We start from the raw sequence: 12,017 nt of genomic DNA, 5'->3' as shown, positions 1-12,017 counted from the left end.
TCACAAACATTATTGTAATTTAAGGCAGTCTTGAGTGAAATAGGACTATTTTTACAGGTGTTTTTGAGAGTTTGGGGACTGGACTGCGCATTATGAATTGGCGCCCCCTGGTGGAGGATCGGAAACGTCAGGCCGCGCGCCTCAACAGCAGCTGCGCACAGCAACGGTCGAAAGTACTTCCGGCGGGTCAGCGTCGCCTCTTAGAAAAGTTACTATTTCCCCGCAGACTTGTCCTCAAACCGAAAATACCAGCCTATTTCCCGAGCAGAAACACAGCGTTCAGAAGAATGCTTTAACGCAAACAGCCCTCGGCGAAAAGCAGTTTGTAATCCAACGGACTTTGTGCAGCGCGCCGGAGTGTGTGCTCGAGCGAGAGGAAGCAGTATTCAACCATCTTTCCTCTGTTGGCAATAACAAGAGCAGAGAAGGGTCCAAGTGGGGCTGCACTTCTCATTTTATCCTCTTTTTCTCTTTAATCACACACACGGAGCCGCGAGGTTGCACTTCCCCCGACCGAGACCAAGGAATATAAAGCGTCCAAACCCGGGATCGTAGCATTAGTAGATTAGCGATTTGATTTAGTATTTCTTTTTTCATGTTTCCAACAGGTTTACCTTCCCCTAATCCCCCACCGCCAGCCCAAGAGCCCAAACCGGTAGCTTCTGATGTCCACAACGACAGTAGTTTAACGTCTTCTAAGAAGAGGAAAATTAACAGTTCAGAAAAGGAAGATATTGATTCGATATCTTCGTCTCCTAAAGCCATTTGTAATTCCTCATCCACAACGTCCTGCTCTTCCAGTTCACAGCAGCTGCAGCAGCACATCCAGAAGAAGTTGAGGTTCGAGGACCCGCTGGATTTGATCGGGCTGGATGTGAAGATGGCCGAGGAGTCGTGTAACCCTGCCGAATCGTGTTCAAAGGCGAGAAATGTGTTCCTGACTGGAGGTGTTGGGCATCATGCGAACGGACTGACCAAGTCTGCGGGCTCCGCCACCTTCTCCAACAGTAAACCCGGTGCTGCGAAGAAACTTGTTATCAAGAACTTTAAAGGTAGGTGAAGAATCGTTGGTCCCCCTCCTCTTCTTTGTAAACAGGCAGTGTTTGTTTTAGTTTCTCAACTTGACGAGCTTTGACCAAACGCACATGTGATGCCCAGTACCTAATGCAATAGTATACAACTTGAATAATTGGCTTATAAAAGAAAAATGCTATGCTAGTGTCACGACTGAGACCATCTTTTAGTACGCACTTATATTTTTTATATAGACATCTATCAAAATCTGACTGCTTGAAACACGTTTCTTTTGCATCTAACTGTTTGTAAACATTCTTTCCTGTTATGTTCATTTTTCATATATACAGTAATTTTTTTTAATTTAATATTTTTTTAAAGGAAGTATTAATGTAAATGTTTTAACAAAAACACCAACCTCATGTTTCTGCTTTTACACTCTTAAAATAAACTGCTACAACAACTTTTTTTTTTTTAAACTGAGGGATGTCAAAAATATTTTCAGTAGTATTCATCATTGCCAATCGTCAACATTATACGTCATTTTGCATCTTTACATTTAGTCTCAGTGGCCATCATTTTTAAACTCATGTTGCATATTTTAATTATTGTTTTAATATACTTAAAGTAAACAACAATTGTGTCAGACATACAGCTAATACAGTGGTAAACAACTTATCTTATGCAAGGAAGTGCTGCTGTCATGAATAAGACCAGATTTTGATCTGTACGCTCTTAAATATAGACTAAGTAATTTGCATTTGTTTATGGAGGTATATCACTTGTGAAAACCAAATCAAAACCTGCACGTAATTGAAACACAACCAGATTTAGTTTCTTATGCAAGCTAACAGTACACCTCCTTTTCTTTTGTTATACTTTATCAGAAAAGCCAAAATTACCAGAGAATTACACAAATGAGACCTGGCAGAAGCTGAAGGAGGCAGTAGAGGCCATACAGAACAGCACTTCAATTAAGTACAATCTAGAGGAGCTCTATCAGGTATGCTCTGTGTTTTATGTATATATTTGTTTTGTCATTTAGTAATATTATATATAATGTTCTTTATTCCCTTTTGTCTTTCCAGGCTGTTGAAAACCTGTGCTCCCATAAGATATCTGCCAAGCTCTATAAACAGCTCAGAGTGGTCTGTGAAGACCATATCAAGGCACAGATTGACCAGTTCAGAGAATATCCTTTTCCTTGCTACACATTTATATTCAGTTTCTTGCTGTATTTTTAGGTTGAGAGAGTGAAAGTAAAGAGCATGAACCAGGGCTCAACATGAAGATTATTTTTCTGCAGGTTAAAAGTTTAGATTTTTTTTTTACTTATCCTTTCTACGCCATGTAGCTTAATAATGGCCCCACCAAAAAATGTATACGTTTATTAGAAACACATTATACACTGACCTTCTAATGTCTGGGGTCGGTAAGATTTTTTTTTAATGTTTTTGAAAGAAGTCTTTTATTCTCACCAAGACTCCATTTATTTGATAAAAAAAATACAATTAAAAAAGAATATAATGCTTTTATGTTTCATTAAACATTTTCTTAAAATGATCTACACCAAAATTGTTTGTAATGTTAAATAATAGCTGAAAGTTTGATATGAACTCCATCAACACTTTTGCTAAAAAACAACAACAGTGATGGCATGGTGCAAATGAACTAAAAATATGAGGAAACATTTTGAGAAAATTATGAGAAGTTCAGTCACTGGTAAATAATAAGGACTGTCTGGATATAGACTGCTAATCATAATTGTTGCCATTTAACTTAACCTTTGTCCTACGGATGCCCTAGACAGTGTTCTGTTCCTCAAGAAAATAGACAAATGCTGGCAAGATCATTGCAGACAAATGGTTAGTAAAGTAGTCTACTAGACTATTTCCTCTCTACATTTATGAAAGTTGAAAGCTGTCGTTTGTATTAAATGCTCCTATGTTTAGTTATTTACCTGTTTGCAAAAATGCTTTTTATACAAAACATTGTTTGTCTTTTCTTGTAGATCATGATTAGGAGTATATTTTTGTTTTTGGATCGCACATATGTTTTACAAAATTCAATGCTGCCATCAATCTGGTAAGTGTCCATTGAATTTAATATACTGAATTTGTAACGCTGGCACTGTCACCCTTGCTGTCTTTACTTACTACCAGTGCTTTGCTGCTCCTTCCTCTGGTGATTAAAGATACCCTTGTGTTTTGTCTTCAGGGACATGGGCTTGGAATTGTTTCGTTTCTATATAATCAGCGACCTGAAGGTGCAAAGTAAGACAATCGATGGAATTCTGCTTCTTATTGAGAGAGAGCGGAGTGGAGAGGCCGTAGACCGCAGTCTCCTGAGGAGTCTTCTGAGCATGCTGTCAGATCTGCAGGTTAGGTCACCTGCTCGAATGAATGTTCCCGGGTTTATGATGCTTTTATGGCATCATTTTGAAAAATAATAATTTAAGTGCAAAAAACTTAAAGTAAGGAGTTTACTTGTATTTCTTATTGCCTGCTCAATTTCAATGCAATAACCATATAAAGTAACCATATTAACTCTCACATGACAGGCAATGATAAAGTATTTTGTACAGTCTGGTTAGTTTGGCAATGTATTTGAATATTTGCTAGAAATATGAAATATTTAGATTTATATTAAATGTTAACTTTTCCTTAGAAATTTTTTCACAAATGTTTAACAAAACATTTACTTAACAGTAGTATATGATGCAAAATATTAGGAATAATTATGCGTATTAATAAAAAAAATGTTAGGGACGTATTAATGTAAGTGTTAATAATTCACGTTTTTGTTTTAAACCCTCAAAGTACACTGTCCCATTTATCTACAAGGTTATGTCTTTACTGTAACAACTTTTATTTTCTTAAACCAAGAGATTAATAAAAAATATTTTCAGTATTAATCAACATTGTCACACGCTGATTTAAAAAAAAAAATTAAACTCTGCATTGATCATGTATCATATTTTAAATCATTAATGAAAGTTATTTATTATACTAATTTACTTAAAAATTGCTGTTTACTTTAATACTACAGGCCAGGGTTCATTTGATTTTCTGTAAGTGAAACAAAACAATGGCAAATCTTGTACAGCTCTTGTGAGATTTTGTCTTGATCCCTGATATCATTCAGCCCTTAAATTGTGTGGCCAAACCTGTTAGTGTTATTATTGTTGTAATCACACCTTTGCTCCTTTTATGACAGATTTATCAGGATTCATTTGAACAACGCTTTCTGGAGGAGACGAATCGATTGTATGCTGCAGAGGGCCAGAGGCTCATGCAGGAAAGAGAGGTGAGTTTCACATCATAGTGTTTCCCCTACCATTATATAAGGGGGGCGCCCCCCCCCCCCCCCTCCCTAATGGCTCGCCCCCCACCCCTGAAGGTCAAGTAAATTTGATTTGATTTTCTTTATAGCGCCAGATTACAATTTATTTTATTAAACAAACTAAATAGTCCTTAAGTAATATGTTATTTATCTTATTTCCATGATGGCATGTCTTTTCTGTCTGTGTTTGTGCATTTACAATTATCCCAATGAGTGCGCACGCAGTCACATGCACACGCACCAAAAAAAATCTTTTTTCATACAGTCATAGTTTATTGTGACCACGGGCTGTTTAGTTCCAAAAAAGACAAAAAACATTAAGTATTCCAGGTGATTTGTTCTTGTCTTCTGTAGCCAAATGTTTTTGAATTTACCAGTCACACAGACCACTTTAATGGTGCTCTTCTGTTTGCTTTGCTCTCTGGGAACTGTGATTGTATGAAAAAAAGAAGATGTAATTGAAGATGTTTCACCAAATAGATATTTTTGTGAACTATACTTTTAATTAGATTTATCCCCTAATCCCCCCAATATTTGTTTTTCAGGTGCCAGAGTATCTCCATCATGTCAACAAACGTCTGGAAGAGGAGGCAGACAGAGTCATTACTTACTTAGACCAGAGCACACAGTAAGTATGCAGAGAATATGACTAATGAGTCCTTAAATTGGGAAAATTAGATGTGAATGTTTATTATCTTAATTTGTAGAAAACCCCTCATTGCCACAGTTGAAAAGCAACTGCTTGGAGAACACCTCACTGCAATACTTCAGAAAGGTATGACCCTCATAGAATGAAAATGAATGACATTGTATTTCTTGTTTAAATGGTTAACCATTCCTCAGAATTAAAAGCGATTTACATTCGTGATTGTTTTCTTGGCAAACTCTAGGTTTAAATAACCTGCTGGATGAGAACCGTATTCAGGATCTGTCTCTGCTGTATCAGCTCTTCAGTCGTGTGAGGGGAGGCGTCCAGGTTCTGCTGCAACATTGGGTTGAGTACATAAAGGTGTGCAAGGGATACATTGAGATGACTAACAAAACCATGATATAACACATCTGTATATTATTTGAACATTCAGGTTCACAAGTCTTGTTTTTTATGTCTCAGGTCTTTGGAAGCACAATTGTAATCAACCCAGAGAAAGACAAGACGATGGTTCAGGAGCTTCTGGATTTCAAGGATAAAGTCGATCACATCATCGATGTTTGTTTCTTGAAGAACGAGAAGTTTGTAAATGGCATGAAGGAGGCCTTCGAGACCTTTATCAACAAACGGCCGAACAAACCTGCAGAGCTCATAGGTCAGTTCACAAATGTTGTTTTCCCACCAATCATTAGCTATGTTTCCATCCAAAAGTTGAGAATGTAACTTTTGGGCAAATTGGATTATCACATGAACATTTACGAATAAAGCAGCATTCCCATCCCATGTGTTCAAGAGAACAAAATCGTCACTTCCTGGGAAATTGGCGCAAAATATCTGTAATTCAAATGGAAGTTGCTGCAATTAGAGAAGCCACTGTGGCTTTTTTTCCAACATCATAAATGACTTGCGTCTCAGATACCCCTTTTCCACCAACAAGAACCGGGTGCTGGTTCAGAGCTAGAGCTATTGTCAGTTCGGAGTTGGTTCGACTGACGAGCTTACTAAGAACCGGTTTGCGTTTCCACCGGCCAGAGAGCCACAACAGAGCTATATCTTACGTCACTGCATACGTATCATGTTGCCCAGCAACGCTAGTGCGGCAGCGCCAAACACAAACACACCAGACTTGTTCGAGATGCATCGGCTTCTCGCAGAATGATCAGCACATGAAATCAAAGCACTGTGAAAGCGATCAAAAAGCAGAAGGAGTCGCATGATCTCCAAACACTCCCGCAGCTCTGATCGGTCCACGCTGCTCCGATGCATCTCGAACAAGGCATCAACAATAATAGACGTTGCGTTACTATGGATGCTCATGGGTTTGCGAAAATAAATCGGCATCCAAACACGGCGAATCCAACGCGTTCTTGCAGCTCGCCGTAACTTACATAGACGGATATTATAATTGAGCTGCTATTAGCTCGACTAGCTGCTATTTAAAAATGGCGGTCACAAGTTTCTCTTCAGTCTTGTTGGCCACGGTAACCCCGCCCCCAGCCTCTGACGCAAGCGGTTCTTTCTTGGCTCCGTTCTAGACCCTGCAATGATTTGGTGCTACTTAAGAACCAGTTTTACTGGTTCGGAGCTGGTGCTTTGGCGGTGGAAAAACAAAGAACCGATTTGAAACTAGGCTCTGGCTCCGAACCAGCACCAGCTCTGCCTTGGTGGAAAAGGGGTAAGAGTACGCCGACAAAATTCGTCTGGATGCCTGGTGTTTGGGAATGCAATCATGTGAGACACTTCTGGGTGGGATTTAAACCAAATTATTCTGATGACAGACTTTGATTCAGGCATTCCAGAATGATGAAACCAACATTTGAGATGCTGTGCAATGCGATTGGTCCACTGCTTAGTTCAGTTATCCAATCACATCCTCTATTGAGGCAAAGTAATTTAATCAATAAAAATTGATGGTTGATTAAGCAAGGTCAAAATATGTACTTTACCTCCATATTACGGAGGTGCGTGTAGCTCATGAGCAAAACACATGCAGAAGGTACGCGTGGAAAAATCAAGCAAGGGTGCCGTAGTTACGTATTACGCAATCTGCTCTCTAATCGCTCTCGTGGTACTTTGATGTCCTACACCGATTGGTCTGTGCAGTGCCGCTTCAAGTCAAACACACCTAATGTATTCTAGCCATGCAATAGATTAGATAGGCTAGCCGTTTATTTCCAAAACTTAATTAACCAAGGGTCCAAAAAAACTGAAATAAGTGATTTTACTGAACATAAGAACTACTTGTGTAAAGGCCACAATAAAAGTACATAGAATAAACAAGTAATAAGATCCTAGTGGATGAGAAGTCCTATAGCTTTAGCTAAGCCGCTTGTCATGTCACTCAGTGATCTAGGCATTGTCTTATGTTGTGTTTGGACTCGTTCTAGACCACCTGCTCTAAATAAAGATATGCGATCTACTATGGTTTACTAATGTTTCGCAAAGTTACAATCAAAAACATGTTGCAAAAGCATCATGTGTATTCTGTTTACTTGTGCGTCTGCGGTGCTTTTTCATACAAATGTTGGTTGCTTAAGGATTAATCGATTAATTGATCGTTAATTTAAACAACGATCGATTATGAGAATTTATGTAAATTGAAATCCCTAGTTTCATCTGAGCACATAAGTTTATGCGCATCTTGGTGTTTCCATGCAGCATTTTTTAATGCAATATCCAAAACTGCACATAATAATAGGTAGATGGAAACATAGCTATTGAGTTTTTTTATTTGATTGAGAGCTTGTAGCTGATTGGATCAAGACAAATATTAATATTCACTAATGTGGTGATTTTATGTTCCGTAGCAAAATATGTGGATTCAAAGCTCCGTGCTGGGAACAAAGAAGCAACTGATGAGGAACTCGAGAAAATGTTGGACAAGATAATGATCATATTCAGGTTCATTTATGGTAATACATTTAAAATGAATGCTCTATTCCAAAGGCCTAGAGAGTTTTCAATTATTAAACCACTGTCTAAGCTTCATAGACTTTCTCATTTCTCTCTTTTAGGGAAAGATGTTTTTGAGGCCTTCTACAAGAAAGACTTAGCGAAGAGGTTACTGGTGGGAAAGAGTGCCTCTGTAGATGCAGAGAAGTCAATGCTGTCAAAACTGAAGCATGGTAAATTACATTTTTCCTTTCATGTTTGATTCTTAAACCACACCATCATGTCATAGAGGTTTCAACAAACTGAATTGTTTTTTTCATGTAGAATGTGGAGCTGCATTTACTAGTAAACTGGAAGGAATGTTCAAGGACATGGAGCTGTCAAAAGATATTATGGTGCAGTTCAAACAAGTAATGATATCTTTTTTTTATTTTCTTTTATTTCGGTTTTCTTTTTTGTCTAGTTGCATCTTTTAAATCTCTCTTTTTGAATCTGCACCTCAGCACATGCAATGCCAAAATATTCCTGGGAACATCGAGTTGACGGTTAACATCCTCACCATGGGTTATTGGCCAACATATGTCCCCATGGAAGTGCATCTGCCTCCAGAGGTCTGTTCTGATGAATGTTGAAAAATGGGAGCTTGGATCAGATATTCTTTGTTACTTAAACACAATAAATAATATATTTTTTAATACCCTTTACTCTTCAGATGGTAAAATTGCAGGAGATTTTCAAAACGTTTTACCTTGGCAAACACAGTGGACGGAAACTACAGTGGCAGTCGACGTTAGGACATTGTGTTTTAAAGGCAGAATTCAAAGAGGTAACACATTTTTATTTTGAAAATAGCAACTGGGCGTGAATAGCAGGCTATCAGTGGCTGATCATTATATATATATAAAACAAATTTAACTAATTGAAAATGACTTCTTCCAAAGGCTTCTCAGAAATACTTTTTTCTTGGTTTTCACAGGGCAAAAAAGAGCTGCAGGTGTCTCTGTTTCAGACGCTAGTTTTGCTTATGTTTAATGAAGGGGAGGAGTTCTCTCTGGAGGACATTAAACTGGCTACAGGCATTGGTATGGATAATTGTGACGAGCAAGCTTTGTCTTGTGATTTGTCTTGTAAAATTTGTGTTCTTGTTGTTAAAAGACACCATTCCATTTAATGTTAATCTTTGTTCATAGTAAAATCTCACAGCCTTTTACAAACTTTTAAAGTGTTTAACAAATTTGACTAAAGAACCTCAGATAAATAAAAATACACTCATATTTGCAGAGGACGGTGAGCTGAGGCGGACTCTGCAGTCACTGGCCTGTGGGAAGGCACGTGTCCTTACCAAAACCCCAAAGAGTAAAGACGTGGAAGATGGAGACAAGTTCTCATGTAATGATGATTTCAGACACAAACTCTTCAGAATTAAAATCAACCAGATCCAGATGAAAGAAACGGTACTGTCTTGCACACCTGTCATTTGATTGCTGTTGTGTGAAAGGTATTGGGCGCTTGGTCTCATCCTTGTTTGCTGTACCTCATAGGTGGAGGAGCAAGCCAGCACTACAGAGAGAGTATTCCAGGACCGTCAGTACCAAATCGATGCTGCCATTGTTCGAATCATGAAGATGAGGAAAACTCTCAGCCATAATCTTCTGGTGTCTGAGGTGTACAACCAACTTAAATTCCCAGTAAAGGTGAGATCACAGTTTTGCTTGCACAGTTAAGTTTCACTTCTGTTTGTGATGGCACATGGTAATAGATGTTGTGCAGCTAATATATAAACTGTACCCAATATAAACTGCAAGTGAGAAGCCAGGCAAAACAAGAATACTACAACAAACACAAAGTCGTATACACAATGTAAATAAGATTTATTGTACAATGTAGACAGCTTTTTGCATTATAATAAGAGCATGTTGCACATTAATTGTCAGTTTTTTTCTTGCTGTTAAGAGGGGCAAGTATGTATTAATGATTATACACTACTATTCAAAAGTTGTTGTTTTTTCCCCCCAAAGAAATTATTATTCAGCAAGAATGCATTCATTTAATCAAAAGTGACAGTAAGGACTATTTCATAAATGCTGTTCTTTCAAACTTCATATTTATCAAAAGTTTTCATCGATAATAATAAATAATACTTCTTGAGCAGCAAATCAGCATATTAGAATGATTTCTTAAAGATCATGTGACACTGAAGACTGAAGTAATTATGCTGAAAATTCATCTTTGCTATCACAAAATATAGTAAAATGGGTATTATAAGAAGTTATTTTAAATTGCAGTAACATTTCACAATATTCCTGTTTTTACTGTATTTCTGATCAAATATTTGCAGCCTTGGTGAGCATAAGAGGCTTTTTTTTTCTCAAAAACATAAACAATCATACCTAATACCTACCCAAAGTTTTAAATGGTAGTGTATATAAATGCAACGAAGTACTACAGGAACACCGTTTTCAGCTTGATGTGGAATCTGAAGCCTACATAATGAATATGATATGCAGTTTAACGTGAATTCTATTTAGCAAAAATAATCATAATCACGGTCAAGGGAAAAAATTAAGTTATGATTTGTCCTAATCATTTAGACAACACTTACATTTTTGACAGATAAATCTTTTTTCTCTCTAGCCTCAAGATTTGATGTATTATGAAAATATAAATAATATTCTTAATTTCACTAAAACTGGAAATTAGCCCAAGACTCGCTGTACTCGCAGCATACAACATATGCCACTGCCACTAAATTTTGCTTCATCTTTTTGCAGCCTGCTGATCTGAAGAAGAGGATAGAGTCACTTATTGACAGGGACTACATGGAAAGGGATAAGGAGAATCCCAATCAATACAACTATGTGGCTTAGATAGAGAGAGAATAAGAGGGGATGATGAGGGATGGTAGAAATGACAGGAAGAGGATGTTCTCAGTGACGTTGTTTACTTCCCTTAGCACATGGAACCTCTTGTTCCAGTTTTTGTTCACTTTACCATCATCACCACAGTGACCAACAACTGAATCAGTTTTCTCTTCATGGATTTGACAGGGTAGGGTGTGTTTTATTTCCCTCAGAATGGAATGTCCAATAAAAAATAAAAAAACAATACAAAATTATTTTGTTACAATGCTTCTAAGAATTGGACTATCCTGAGCTTAAAAAGAAAAGTTATTTATTTTCAGACTCAGTTCCATGGCTGTTGTTTGTCTCTGTGTTTTTTTTTCTTCTTCTTTTCTTCATTGTTAACCCATGAAAATATCATAACATTACATGTGCAAAGAAAACCAGAACCAGACTGATTGAATTTGACCCGTTTATTCAGTCAGTGTTGTATTGGATACCAGTGTATGAACATTGAAAACAGGTTTTCTCTTTGCCAATGTTTGATAAATTTTTACAATGAAAAGAAGGTTCAGCTGATTGCTCACAAGCGATTTATGTTCTGTGAATGTGATTTATTGATAAATGGAACAATTGAGGCTGATTGGAAATTTCACAGTATGTGCCAAGATTAGATAAAACCAAGCACTTGTTTTGTTTGTAGGAATGTTAACGCTGCTAAACACTAACTTGTACATCTTCCTTATTTTTGTCCCTCCCTGCTTACACCTTCTCACATTTCCTCCTCTTGTTTATTTTGTATATACATTTTACACACAATTTTGATGTTTGACACTCGACTACATTGCAACTGCATTCTTTCTGTGGAAACTCCGAACAAGCACAGCAGCCCCATTTTATCATCCTAGTGTTTCCAAGTTTATATATCCCTTAAGTTCTGAATTAGGCCTGTTTACTGAGAAGCTCCTCTGTGTGGCATCACTGGATCTGTCTGTGGAAATTTTGGCAGTGGTGTTTTGAGAAATCATACTAAAGTGGACAGTCGTCCAGTGTCTGGAAAAAGTATGCTTGTTTTTATTGCCTCAGAATAAACAACTGTATGTGTTTCCATGACCTTGTCCCTCTAATCAGTGATTGTGATCTTTCCTAAAAATACTGGATGATGAGAAATGGATACTTGATTCTTAATAACGGGGGTAAATGAACCAAAGAAGCATCAGACATCATAAATTGGTGGTCTTTCATTAAGTTAAAAATACATTGAACAATGTTAGGTATTT

The 12,017-nt window shown here is 37.4% G+C and overlaps 1 protein-coding gene across 1 annotated transcript; it reads left to right on the top strand.

The window, feature by feature from the left end:
• The first annotated feature begins 42 nt into the window (after positions 1-42).
• cul4b (cullin 4B) lies at positions 43-11,850 on the top strand. Its single transcript, XM_082177390.1, has 20 exons — positions 43-1,052; positions 1,902-2,017; positions 2,103-2,206; positions 2,810-2,879; positions 3,026-3,099; positions 3,232-3,394; positions 4,231-4,320; positions 4,902-4,984; positions 5,064-5,131; positions 5,247-5,365; positions 5,468-5,660; positions 7,813-7,917; positions 8,020-8,130; positions 8,222-8,307; positions 8,401-8,508; positions 8,610-8,723; positions 8,874-8,979; positions 9,179-9,351; positions 9,439-9,591; positions 10,669-11,850. Exons 1-20 carry the CDS (start codon positions 596-598, stop codon positions 10,762-10,764), a joined length of 2,589 nt encoding a protein of 862 aa, XP_082033516.1. The 5' UTR covers positions 43-595; the 3' UTR covers positions 10,765-11,850.
• The last annotated feature ends 167 nt before the right edge of the window (positions 11,851-12,017 follow it).

This window comes from Leuciscus leuciscus (assembly GCF_965113295.1).
Source record: "Leuciscus leuciscus genome assembly, chromosome: 8".
In the NCBI taxonomy this organism is placed as follows: domain Eukaryota; kingdom Metazoa; phylum Chordata; class Actinopteri; order Cypriniformes; family Leuciscidae; genus Leuciscus; species Leuciscus leuciscus.
The sequence above is the reverse complement of the archived record's forward strand: the minus strand, read 5'-3'. Positions and strand labels throughout refer to the sequence as shown.

Bases quoted from the DNA above. Each gene is read 5' to 3' on its own strand.
- cul4b (XM_082177390.1), top strand. From the start codon at position 596: ATGTTTCCAACAGGTTTACCTTCCCCTAATCCCCCACCGCCAGCCCAA. The intron at 5,132-5,246 runs GTATGACCCTCA...GGCAAACTCTAG, and splicing joins CACTGCAATACTTCAGAAAG to GTTTAAATAACCTGCTGGAT. The intron at 9,592-10,668 runs GTGAGATCACAG...ATCTTTTTGCAG, and splicing joins AACTTAAATTCCCAGTAAAG to CCTGCTGATCTGAAGAAGAG.